The sequence below is a fragment of the Solea senegalensis genome, linkage group LG6, assembly GCF_019176455.1.
Source record: "Solea senegalensis isolate Sse05_10M linkage group LG6, IFAPA_SoseM_1, whole genome shotgun sequence".
In the NCBI taxonomy this organism is placed as follows: Eukaryota; Metazoa; Chordata; class Actinopteri; order Pleuronectiformes; family Soleidae; genus Solea; species Solea senegalensis.
Window position 1 is genome coordinate 24,680,808 of NC_058026.1, and position 12,813 is coordinate 24,693,620.

General features: G+C 39.9%; 1 protein-coding gene across 3 annotated transcripts in view; it reads left to right on the top strand.

The window, feature by feature from the left end:
* The window catches only part of inpp4b (inositol polyphosphate-4-phosphatase type II B), a 124,728-nt gene that overhangs the window by 15,819 nt on the left and 96,096 nt on the right, over nt 1–12,813 (top strand). For 2 of the 3 annotated variants that reach the window (XM_044028724.1, XM_044028725.1), the window contains 2 exons: nt 2,314–2,432; nt 9,635–9,751. In XM_044028724.1, the coding sequence (XP_043884659.1) occupies nt 2,314–2,432; nt 9,635–9,751 (236 nt within the window). The remainder of the gene's footprint in view (nt 1–2,313; nt 2,433–9,634; nt 9,752–12,813) is intronic. The other variant, XM_044028726.1, reaches the window with a different exon arrangement.

Sequence of the window (12,813 nt, forward strand, 5' to 3'; positions counted from 1 at the left end):
ACGTATTGATTCAATGAAGTTATTTCAGTGCATATTAGATAATAATTCATTTCACTCTGAGCTGAACCTTTCATTCATTAAGTCATTAAAGGTTTAGAGTAAATGTTGAGAAGCAGTGTTACATTTGACATTTAAATTTTAAGTACATTGTAATTGAGCTTTGATGCAGTCCTTTTGAGTGTGTGAGAGTGAATGTACTTGGTTACCATTCGCCACTGCTACCAGACTCACACTAATCCTCCACCTCAGTCAGAATAATTGTGTCATATCAAGGATGTATAGAGACAGAATTGTTGATAATTTGGTAACTGATTGTCCATCCATCCATCCATCCATCTTCTACCACTTTATCCTCCACATGAGGGTCACAGGGCGGCATATCAATAGCGAGTCATATGACGTAGGATTGGAGGAATGAGCGAATGCAATCAAAGGTCTTTGTCAAAAAGTTTGCGACATCATTTAAATGTAACTGATGGAAAAAGAAATGTCTTCATTATTCACATCAGTATTCATTGATCTGTCTTTTAGGCCCCAATATCAAACTTACAGCATGGGTCATATACAATTGGGAATTTTGTACAAGAGATCAAAACAAAACAAAAGTCAAGTTCAGGTTTCCAATTTTGCAAATTTGTGGCGTGTAATTTATATTCCAAGCTTTACCTTTAAAACCATTCACTAGTAACTCACCTTAAATCAGCCTCTGGGATGTAGTAATAAGGCAGTTAGAGAGCTTTGCTAATTACTTAATGTAAAATGCAGCCCCTAATTTGTGTCCAAATGGTAATTTACATCGACTCTTAGGTCTTTTCAGCAGCCTCCACGGTGTTCTCAGTGCCTCGTCTGCACTGCAGTCCTTACTTTATGTAGTTTAAAGGTTTGCTGTAAGGAATGACTAGCAAAGCCGTGACAACTTTGAGTGGCTCACAATGAGCTCCCCAGTCATTTGTCTAGTACTCCCTAACGAGATCTGTGTATTCAGCCAGTCTCTCCAGCCGATATGTGTGGTCTCCAATGTTAACGGTATTTTCTGTATTTTGTTGAATGTGTACGGTTCTACTTTTAATAGGTCAAAAATTGAAATGACAAATAATAGAAACGTTTTGACATGCTCAAAGTGTTTATTCTTTTACTCATAAAAATACTAATTAAATCAGTGTTTTGTATTGAAAAAAGCCAACAACAGTCACCATGGCAGTGTTCCTGCATTGTTAGAAATGTTATTCCTCCCTGAACTCTTTTTTTTTCTTTATTTTTTTTCCCCTCAAGTAAATTTTTGATCGTCACGCTGCTAAAATTCTCTGGCATGATCGCATTTATCTCCACTTGCTGTTCAGTTACTTTAAAGAACATTAAAATCAAACGCAGTGCGATGGAACATGACAAGTCAAGTCAAGCCAATCAAGCCAATTTCACTCACAGAGCGACATTATCATTGTAAATTAAAACCCTAGTAATGTGTTAAATCGAATTTAAGAAATGCGCTGTGTTCCTTGATTCAATGCTGTAATTTTTATCAAGGTATGTGTTTTTAAATTTCTATCATATGAAAATGATGTCCACTGAACTTCCACTGTAACCACATAAATTAGCCTCTTCCTTTGATAAAGGTTGTACATGACAGTAACTTTATGTTTGTTTTTTTTATTATTCATGGTAAAAAAACAACAACAACATTTTCTTCAGTATGTCTAATGTACCCAGATAAAGAGGAAGTCTTAGCTAAGTGTCATAGATAGACTCATCAGCTTTCACGATGAATCAGCGAGTGTTATGAGTTTCGTGAAAGATTTCCTATAATGGAATTGTGGGATGTGTCATGCATACTCTCCTTGTCCTTTTGGAGTCAGCAAAGCCGGGTGATTCTGTCATCAGAAAGGAATAAAACTGATATCTCTCTCCCAGAGGGACTCCTGCTTGTCTGGCTGCCATTTTAATATAATGTTCAGACAATTCAGAGCAATTGCATCTGTCAGTGTGCTGTATATATATTTTATTTCCCCAATCTTTGTTTTCTCCGTGAGGAAAGGCAATAGTTTTAGCTCCTTAAAACACTTCTCTGGCTTGTGCTCTAATCTGACAGGAGATATTTTATAAATCCTCAGTTTATTTCCTGTTGCTCCCCTGCCATTGTGTTATTCATTTTAGTCACAGCTCTGTCTGATTTGTGTCACTTTGTGTCTCTTGTAAATATTCATTCTCCCTCTCATTTGTGATTTTCTCCCCTTGCCTTCTGTCCATCCACTCCGCTCTCTTCCTTCCACTCGGCTCTTCCTCTCTTCCTCTTTCCCTCTCTTTCCTTTGCTGTAGCCTGTAATGATCTGGTGGCCACAGGCAGAGACAGGAAACCCAATGCTTTGGTCCAGGTGGCTGTCATAGATCCTCACAAGCAGCACCTCGTCACTCAGGCCTGCACAGAGATAGTGGAGGTACGGCAACATACACCATCCCCTTTCTGTCTCTCTCTGATCTCTGATGTTTGTTTCTTGCTGTGTCTCTGGGTCACTGGGTCTAGGTTGATGTCCTCTCCATCTCTGTCTGCCGTTCTTTTCCCCTCGTCTTTTTTCCCCCCAGTCTGACTCACTGAACTGGAAAAGACAAAGAGCATTAACCTTCAATTTCCAGACATCTATGCGGGTGTGTGAGAGCCAGTATCATCTCTCAGTACGTATAGTTTGTGGGTTTAGGGGATTCTTACGGCGAGGACATTTCGCGTTTCTTGACCTCCTCAAGTTCTCATTTTATTCCCCCCACTGTCACACTGCTATTGCTACTAGCAACAGCTGCACAAGTGTTTAAACGGCAACAACTGGCCCTTGCTCCACTCTGGAACACCCACTTGCACACTGTTTTCTTTTTTTCTTTCCTTGTATGAGGGCAGAGTTTCCTGACACATAAAAATGAGACAGTTTTATTTTCCATCTAATGCAGTAAAGCTGAATTAGCATTACTTTTCCTTTCAAAGACTGCATTTCAACTGCTTTTCCCCCCTCAGTCTCATCAAGGGAATCACAGTGTGTGTGAGAGGGAGAGGGGAGAGGGGAGAGAGAGAGACGGGCAGAGAGAGTGAGAGTGGAAACACAGGATGTGGTAGGATACTGTATGCTGATCTCAGGCTGCTCAGAGTTCCGCTGAGTTTTGATTTCATGGCAGTAACGTTTAGGACATGGAGTAGAATCTGAAGACATGGACTGCTTTCGACTTCAGAAAAACAGGGTATGTGCACATTCTACATGATTACGTTTGTCTGTTTTGAATGAGAGGTTTGCAACTGTATGAGAGATGTTTATGTCTATGCCATTTATCATTGTCTGTCTGGACGGTGTTTGTCCTGTGTGCCCCATTGTATACACACTGCATTTCACACAGTGAAAGACAAATGATATCAGTAATGCCAATGTCATTCTCACTGAGAAGTAGCACAACGCTCAGTGTTACTTTCCTGCAATCCTGTGAAATCCTCTTTTGACGCATATGTTTGTGTGTTAAGAGTAACAGAAGCCACTTGTCAGGACAATAGGGTTTCCACTCATGTGTTTGTGTAATCGTGTGTGCTGCATGGGCAGCCCCACTGTGTGTCTGGTATGAATTTGAGGACGGCCCAACTGCCACTTGTGTTTAGCCGGTTTGTCACATTCCCGGGATGCCTCCTCCCAACAGCTGTAGCCAGATTTCCTGGACACTGACTGAAGACTTGGCTGCATGAATACATGGTTATTAGTCCCCCTCATGTCATAGACATATTATTAGGAATCAAACTGGAAAAAAAAATCCTAATTTTACAGTATATGACTATTTTTTTATAGTAGTTTTTCTGTTCTTTGCAAGTAGTGTATAAAACTTTAAAATTACAGACTATTATCTGCAAATCAACAACCTGCCTGTTATTTGAAGTATTATGACAGTAATGACAATTTACATTCATTTCTCGCAGAACTCTTAGCATTGTCACTTAATTAAAAGTGTGATTGTAATAATTTAGGAAAAATATAATCATTTCATTTAATGAAAATTTCAGTAAAAGTAATGTTTTTGGACTTTATTTGAATTAGGATATTTTACTTTACTTTACTTAATATTAGAGCTTTTGTTTGGCAGCCAGTAATTTATCGATTTTTTAAACAGTTTTTTTTTTTTTTTTACAGTGTATGATATAGGAGTTTCATTTAGAAGAAAAATGATGGAACGTTCCAGCTGCTACAGACTTCTAAAATCTTAAACATGAATCACAAGACAAAAGTTAGATTAAAAAAAGAGGCAGATGGCATTTAATGACGTTGGAGCTCGACTTTAGTACTCTTGAACAGTATTTTTATAGTAGTTTTGCAAATAGCACACTGTTAGAATGAGTACTTGGCCCACACACAGTAGTATTAATATACTATGTGCAATGGAACTGTGACACTGTGCCATATTTCCACCATAAACGGACCCCTTTTATCTCTAATAACTACATGTTTCAGTGTGAATACAGTGTTCACTGCATTTTTATCTGCTCATAAAAAGAACCAGTGGCAATTTAAATAGAAAATCTTAACCCCACTATAATTCTCTGTAAAATAGAACAGACAACATCTTGGAGAGATTGTACAAAAAAAATACCTGTCTGGTATTTTTTATTTAGTGCTGAATGAAAATAGGTTGTTTCTGTTTTCCTTATTTGGTGAAAATAGTTTTGTTTTGCACATGTACTTGCTTTTGCAGTGTGTTTAGCATGACACAAAAAAACAAGCAAATGCAATGGAAAGAGGGGCATTTCCTGCCAAAACTCTGCGTGTTGGGAAAATCCCAATCCTAAAACATGGGCAATGGGTCCGGGAGTGGGGGATAAAATGCTGTTTGATGTCATGCTCGTTGGGCAAAGAACCCCCTCCCTGGACCAAGTCCAAAAAGTCTAGTCTCTGTGTGTGTAATTATGAGTGGTCAAGGAAACAGTTATGTGTAGAGAAACTCTAGCTGGAATTATCCAACTCCCCCAGCTTAATCACACACACACACACACACGGGTTTGTGCAGCTATCCTTGTTAGGACTCTGCACTGATTTCCTATTCACTTGGATGGCCTTCACAAACCTTAACCATAACCAGTTAATGTCTAATCTTAACCTTTAACCTAATCACAATTCATATTGTATTGTTAAACTTTAATCAGTGAATCTAAAGTCTTTGGTGTCCACACAAGGAATGCAAGTCCTGAGATGGTCAGAGTTTGCTCCAGTGAAGCTCCTAGAGGTAGCAAAAACAAAAACAAATAAACACACACCCTCTCTAATGGCCTAAAATTGGCTATTCCATGGAGGTTTGGAACCCAAACAGACAAAAAGACAAGAGAGGGGAGGGGAGGGGCAGCTGTCTGGCATATGTTGACCACTTGTATGATGGATTTGCTCACTTCTCTCTGTAAATTGAGCCTGGCTTACGACTGTAGCACATCTCAGCCCATCAGTAGCAGTGCAAATATCCAGCCACAGCTGAGGCTGCCAAACATGCTGGTAAGTCTGAATGAGGCCTATTCAGTGTGCAAGAGAGGGAGGTGCAAGGGGTTATGTGTGTGTGTGTGTGTATGTACCTGTGTGTTCGAGTGTATAATGGCCCTGTCTGTCTTTTTGCCAGTATACACTCCTGATGTATTTCCAGATTTACACTGAGCTGAAAGTTGTGCACTGGTTCCGCTGTGTTTTAACCCGGTGCTCTGAATATGATGTTGGTGTACACACAAACCACAATGATTTATGGTGGGGCGGCAAAATAGCACTGGTATCAAGACGGGAATTACCATGTCTCCAAGGGCTGAGACAAAAAGCAAAAGACTTGTTTCATTTCTGCTCTGTCGATTTGTGAGGGCTCAGTGGGTTCGTGGTAGGGTTAGGAGGTGTGTGTGTGTGTGTGTGTGTGTGTGTAGTTTCTCCATATGTACTGTATGTGTGCGGTCAAACACAAAATTGTCTTTTTATGTGTGTGCAAGTACAACGCTGCTTTAAGGAGAGTCCCGTGCTTTTGGTGCTCGGTGCTCCAAACACCTGTTATCCTAGGATTAGTTTGTATTATTCTTTCATTTATTTATTAGTTATCCCTGTGAATGTCAATGTTTAGGCTTTTTAAGGCACTTATCAGTCATTGTCCTGGCTTGTTATCTTTAAAGACTGTGTAAAGCAAATACAGAGTTTCTCCTATTCACACATTGTGTACGTTAGAAAAAAGTGGCTGAAAATATTTGAAAAAAAAAACCAAAAAACTGTGAGTACAGAATTGTGGATTTCATAATTCCTTCTTAGCTAAGATGTCTTTGTCCTGAAAATGTGACTTACTTTGATGTAAAAACACACAGAAAAGCTGACACTTTATCTAAAATTCCTACAGATGAGGAAATGAAGTAGAGAAGAACAGAAAGAGGAGCAGACTCCTGCTGTGAGGCTGTAGGTGCTGCTGATAAAGAGGAAGAGGGAGAGAGAGAGAATGAGAAATGACCTCTGTTTATGTGCAATATGTCGTTAAACTACCACCAAAGGGGTGAAAATGATGTGTCTCTACATTTAATCCGCGTCATTTGTGGATTCAGTATATTGTGTGAAAGTGTACAGTGGCTGTAGCGGCCACGCCCCCCGCCGTCTCGCTGCAGAGAATGCATGAATTTTACATGATTTAAAACCTAATATTTAAACACTGCGCAACTTTTTTTAATCACTCAGATTTGGTAAGATGGTTTCTTTTTTGTATTAATTTCTTTATTGAGGATATTACAGGTATTAAGAACACACATAATATACTATATATAGTATATTATGTGTGTTCTTATATACATAGTATATTATGTGTATGTATATGTATATGTATATGTATATGTATACATATACATACATATACATACATAGACACACATAATAATACAGTACCTCTCCTTATTTTCTTGTTCTACCAGTAAGATGGTTTCTAACACATTTTCCGGCGATGAAGAGATATTTTTATCACTTTACAGGAACATAAAGGTCAGCGATCAGTCAAAAAGCATATCACCTCTACACTGACCGTAACCCACACATTAATGTAAATATAGTAGAGTCAGGAAGAGTTTTAACAAAGATCTGATTATTGGTCAAAATATTTATTTTATTATTCATTTATTTTGTATGCAGTTTCTCGCTGCAGTATGTCAGTATCAGAGACACTAGATATGTGAAAACAGAAACAATGTGTTGCTTCTTCGTGGTATTTTGCCTAAATTTGAAAGTCAAAGTCATTGTTACAACAAACAACAAAAGATAAAGCTATATTTCCATTTTGGAAACGTTCACCACAATATTTATCAAGATGCTGATGTCAACTACACATGCTTTTATAACTCAAGGGTGCGACCACATTCACACATGACTGCCAGTCTGTCTGTACCAGTCTCATTACCTCTTCCCAGACTGTCCCCACACAGTCCCAAAGGGTTGCATTCTAGAGACGCCCATCAGAGAGGAGCAGAGGAAGAGGAAGCTCCCAGTGTAATCACACAAGTGCCTTTAAGTGACACAACAAATGGCTAAAAAATGTCTTAGTCACTGATAGAATTCCCTGTGCACATAGTACAATAAAATTCAAATTTATCTACAGCGCACGTATTTTTTTTTTTTAAAGGAATGGATTCTGCAATGAACCAATCATTTATTTGAGGTTCATATCACCTATGAGTGAGTACACCTAATGGAAATAACGATAGTGAGGGAGATGTGTGTGTGTGTGTTTATGAGCTGCATATTTTACACACATTCACACTCACACATTCCATCAGTGTTATCATTTTTATTATATATTGATCATTGTATTTATAGTTTGTCAAATAGTTCTGTGTGTATTTGAAGGCGTTGTTTTTCTTCCCCTTTAAGCTGTGCACCTGAGCTAGCACAGCCTCAATAATGACCACAACATACTGTATGTGTGCTCAAAAGTGCAGCAATCTTGTCAGCTCTCCAAATGATCAAGTTGTTTTATTACTTTACAAAGAGTTTTATTACTTTACATGTCTTTAAACAGGTCTCTCAATCTATGTTTCTTGTGCCGGTATCTCAACAAGCCTGTTCTTCATGAAACAAGTGGCAATATCTAGTTACTGACAAAGAAAGTTTCCTTCTTTCACGATGCTCTCTCCCCTGAAGAAAATACCTCCAAATGGGTGAAAGTTTCCTCACCTTGCAGGCACTGCAGTGGTGTTAGAGAGGATTTTAAATGTGAAGTAAATGCACTCTTGTTACTGTGAACATTTAACTGTGCTACGAAATGGAGATTTCTTTGTGATAAAATCACTGGTTCAGTTCAAAAGGCATGAGAGTTAATGGTGGCAGCTGTAAGTTTGAGGAGTTTGAGAGTAATGGCACTTTTCCATTACACAGTAACACTGCTCTACTCTAACTTGGTTTGGTATCAGGCACGTTGTTTTCCATCACTATCGTACCTCCTCAGCATGGACAGGGTCGTCATAGTGCGGCTGCACGAAACTGCCACAACTTTGTTTCATACGCAACACACACAGACTTGTGATGAGCGATTCTGATGATTTCAGTTTACGGAATCATAAGAATCATCCATCCATCCATCCATCCATTTTCTGCCGCTTTATCCTCCACAGAAGGGGTGCCAATCTCAGCTGACATAGGGCAGTAGGCGGGGTACACCCTGGACAGTTCGCCAGTCCATCACAGGGCCACATATAGAGACAAAAAACCCTTCAACCATTTACTTTCACATTCACACCTACAGTCAATTTAGAGTGACCAGTTTTCCTAATCCCCACATTGCATGTTTTTGGACTGTCGGAGAAAACCGGAGAACCCGGAGACACACACACAGGGAGAACATGCAAACTCCATGCAGAAGGGCTCTTGTTCCAACCTGGGGCTCAAACCAAACTTCAAACTTCTAACCACTACCAGCCGTGTGGCCCACATTAGAGTTAACTAAAAATATTAGTTGAGTACTTCCTCCATGACTGCAGCGCAGACCCATAAGACGCAGTCACAGGACTGAAATGCAGCTGAACGGCTTGTGATTCGGCTCACGATCGCCAGCTTTCAGCAGTGCTGTCGCTAAATACACCAGATTTAAGGAGATTAACGGTTTTTAACTGAGTACCAGGTACTATCCCAAATGGAAAAGCAAAAAAAAGAGTCTAGTCGAGCCACGCCATGCTGGAATTGTGTGGTGAAAAAGCACCATAAATGTTATTTAATGCTATGCTGCCCTTTGGTGTTTGAAAACTCAACATTGGCTGCTGTAGCTGGTTTATCTTGTCAACATTTGTTGCTTGTGACCTGCAGTGACCTGAGACTGTAATTATGCCAGAGCTCCAGGTAGACCCACCGGGGAAACTCTTTCTTCTCCTTTTTTGTACCCAGGAGGAGCAGCAGGAAAGGCAAGGGGCATGGGGGGGGCAGGAGGAGGTGTTGGACAGTCTGAGCCCAGCTTTCGGCTCATTCACACACTGAAGCTCTCTCCCCTTCTTCTTCTTCTTCTTCTTCTCCCTTTGGCTTTCTGTATTTCATGAACATTTGTGTTGTAGAATCAATGTGTATGAAGATTTAGACACACACACACACACACACACACATGCAGTGTTTCACCTCTTTTTCTGTGTTGTCTCTCTTTCTGACAGGCGAACAAAGACCCACTATTTCTGACGGGGGTGACCTTCCCTTCAGAGTATCCTGCTAGCCCAGAGACACTAGTGAAGCTAACAGTGTATGATGCAAAGGACAAGAGCCAGGAATCGGTGAGGAAATCGTTGTTGTTTTGCTTTGTGTGTGTGTGTGTGTTTGTGTTGAACATCCAGCATGTTGGAGAGCAACAATGATGAGAGATGGTGTGAAGCAGTTATTTTGTGCAGCACCGAGCCTTAAACTTAACTTGGGATGAGCATTAAAAGCTGTGAGAAATCTGCTGTAAAATATCATTATGTTTACATTTATTCCACAGATTTGGAGGTGCAAAATGTTACATGCTGAATTACAGCAATCAGTGTATTCTCGCAGTGTCTTAGTAATCATTTGAATCCTTCTCAGACCTGCCTTTAGTTTTGAAGGAATTGGGTGTGTAGCCTTTGATGAGCATCTGTGCATGTCATTTGGCAACGATCCCGTGGGAAAACCAGCCGGCACATCAGTGAGAATGAGAAAGGGAGCCAGACAGAATCCTGAGTGGGCCGGGCCCTCTGATTCAGACATCTATAAACAGACTTTAGAAGGCTCTTCAGTGTGGAAAGTTGCATGATCTTAAAGGGAGAGTCATGTACAGGGTTAGTTTGTTACATCAAGTACATATTCAGTGTGCTGCCTGTTTGGAGAGGGAGACAGGAGAACCAGAACCTGATTCAAGCATCGTTTTGATGTGAACAGGAACAGAAGAAGAATTGTTTAGAAGTGGAAATATCACTTACAGTCTTTCCGTTTGATATGTTTGTATATTAGGCACTTCATTTTTATACTATACTCATATGGCCAACAGCATAGAAGCTGTGTTACGATGCAGCAGCTCAACTGTCTGGCTTATACATTTTAAAGGGCTGTCAGAGAGCATGGTGAACTATTAAAAGCAACAATGCCTAAACGCTGTATTGGTTTTTCCACCTCCCAATCCAAACAAGCAGAACATTGACTCTGCATATGCACCTTATACACCACACACTTGACACTGTTCCTTTAATTAAACACACCATTTAACCCCTTTTCTGGGGTGATTTTCTCTTAACAACTGTGGATTTTACTGTCTAAGCAATTACAAGCTTTACTGACACATAGATCAGCTTCTGTGTATTACCTGCTTATGGAGAGAATTCATGTGGGACACTGAGATTGTCCTCTTGATCTCCATCAAACTCGTTGGTACACTTGGAAATGAAATACTTAAATTTGTGACTGTGCAAGGGAGCAGTCGGTTCATGCAGTCACGTTGACGGCTTTTCAAATGCCCCTGTATTTACTTCTGCATCAAAATTCTCTCTGTTGTTGGATATAGGGAAACTATGGGCCACCACTTTATTAAGAGCATTTGGGTGATTTTGAAAAATAACCTGGCAAATCCACCAAGATCAGGAAAAAAAAACCACTTTGGGTGTGAGAGGAGACCTGTCGCAGTTATCAGGAGGAGCTGTGTGTATTTCAGTGTGCACACACACCTGCAGCGTCTCCCTCATCATGTTTTCCACTTTCCAGACAGGTGTTTAAGCTTCTGTTCCCCATCATGGTCCACAAATGTGTAGATGCTGAGACTTTGAAAGTACACTAAAAGGCATAATTTACACCCCATCCAGCTACCCAGCTCTGGTTGGCATAACAAAAGCGGCAGAAGACTCGAGTGATTGACAGCTGGAATGGGAAGACGTGTTTTTTTTGAAAGCTGAATCATAAACAATCCTGGTTTGATGATGATAAAAGAAGGAGAGTCCAGGATGTTATTTTCTTTGCCCCAGGCCTATTCTTGATGCGGTCAATGAAAACGCAGCCTCAGGTCACCTGCTGTCCACAGGTCTGAGGAGTGACAATTGCCACATTGCCCTCTATTGACTAGCCACCACTGCAATAGACTAAACATATATTATCCTCTAAAACATGCACTGTTATGCAATTTTTTTTTTTTTACTCCTGAGAGAATCCTCAGGTCTTGCATGCCGATTGATGTGTGCCATATTATAAGAAGTAGAAGAGTTTGTGTTTGTGCCACGAAACTCTGCAACTCCTGCAGACAGCGTCTGCCTCAGAGAAGGGAGCTTCAACCCAGTAAAATAAAGGCAGGGAGAGCTGATTTACAGACGCCACCTGCTTAGAGCTGCAACTAACGATTATTTTCATACTCCATTCATCTGTCGATTATTTTCTCGATTAATCGTTCGGTCCATAAAATATCAGAAAACCTAAAAAATGTTGCTCTGTGTTCATATTTAAGACGCTTAAACAATCGGAAATCTTGTTTTAATCATGAAAAAAAGCTCCAAACTGATTCATCGATTATCAAAATAGACTCTAAATTAATAATCGATTCATCGTTTCAGTTCTACACCTGCTAGTAATGTATTCTTCCTGCTCCAGCTTATTTCCATTTGTCAGTAAATGTTCACTTTCGTTGGTCCTGAGTATGGTCCCCAGGTCTGCTTTTATGCCTGTACCCAGTTTCAACAAATTACAGGCCTGAATGGTAAAATTGTTCACTAATAGTTTCAAATTGATGACATTTGAATCGTTACAGGTTGAGGTACAGTGTGTGCACTGTAATGACATTAAACTGTGTGTCTAAATTGCTTTTTTTAAATTTGGCCTATAATAACCCCAGGAGAAATTTGAATGACAACACAGTGCTTTATTCAGAGGTACAGTATGTACCGAGTACGTTACCCATGAAAGCTCATAAACTTCTTATCCGTATTTGTTAAATATTTTTTTTGTTCTGCGTTGTGTTCCAATCACTTCACAGAACTGAACATGAAGCCAGTCGAGTTGATAGCTGAATGTAATTTAATAATGTCAGGTAATGTCCTCTAAACTATCTAAATTTGAACGTGCAAGAACTACAGTATTCTTTGTTTGATTAAAGAAAACAGGACATTTTCCTGAGGTGCTTCTCTGTGCAGGTCAATTAGTGTCAATTAATTAAGAGTGCCATAGTGAAGAAAAGAAAAACACCAAGGACAACACATAGCAGCTGAGGCAACCAGGCAAGTGCCACAACATTACAACTAAATGGAAAGACCTCACCTTTCTCCTTCCAAGCTTGTACAGAGGAACCTACAGTGGCCTTCAAGTAACAAGCCAGTGATTGTTTTGTTACTGTAGAAAACCTACA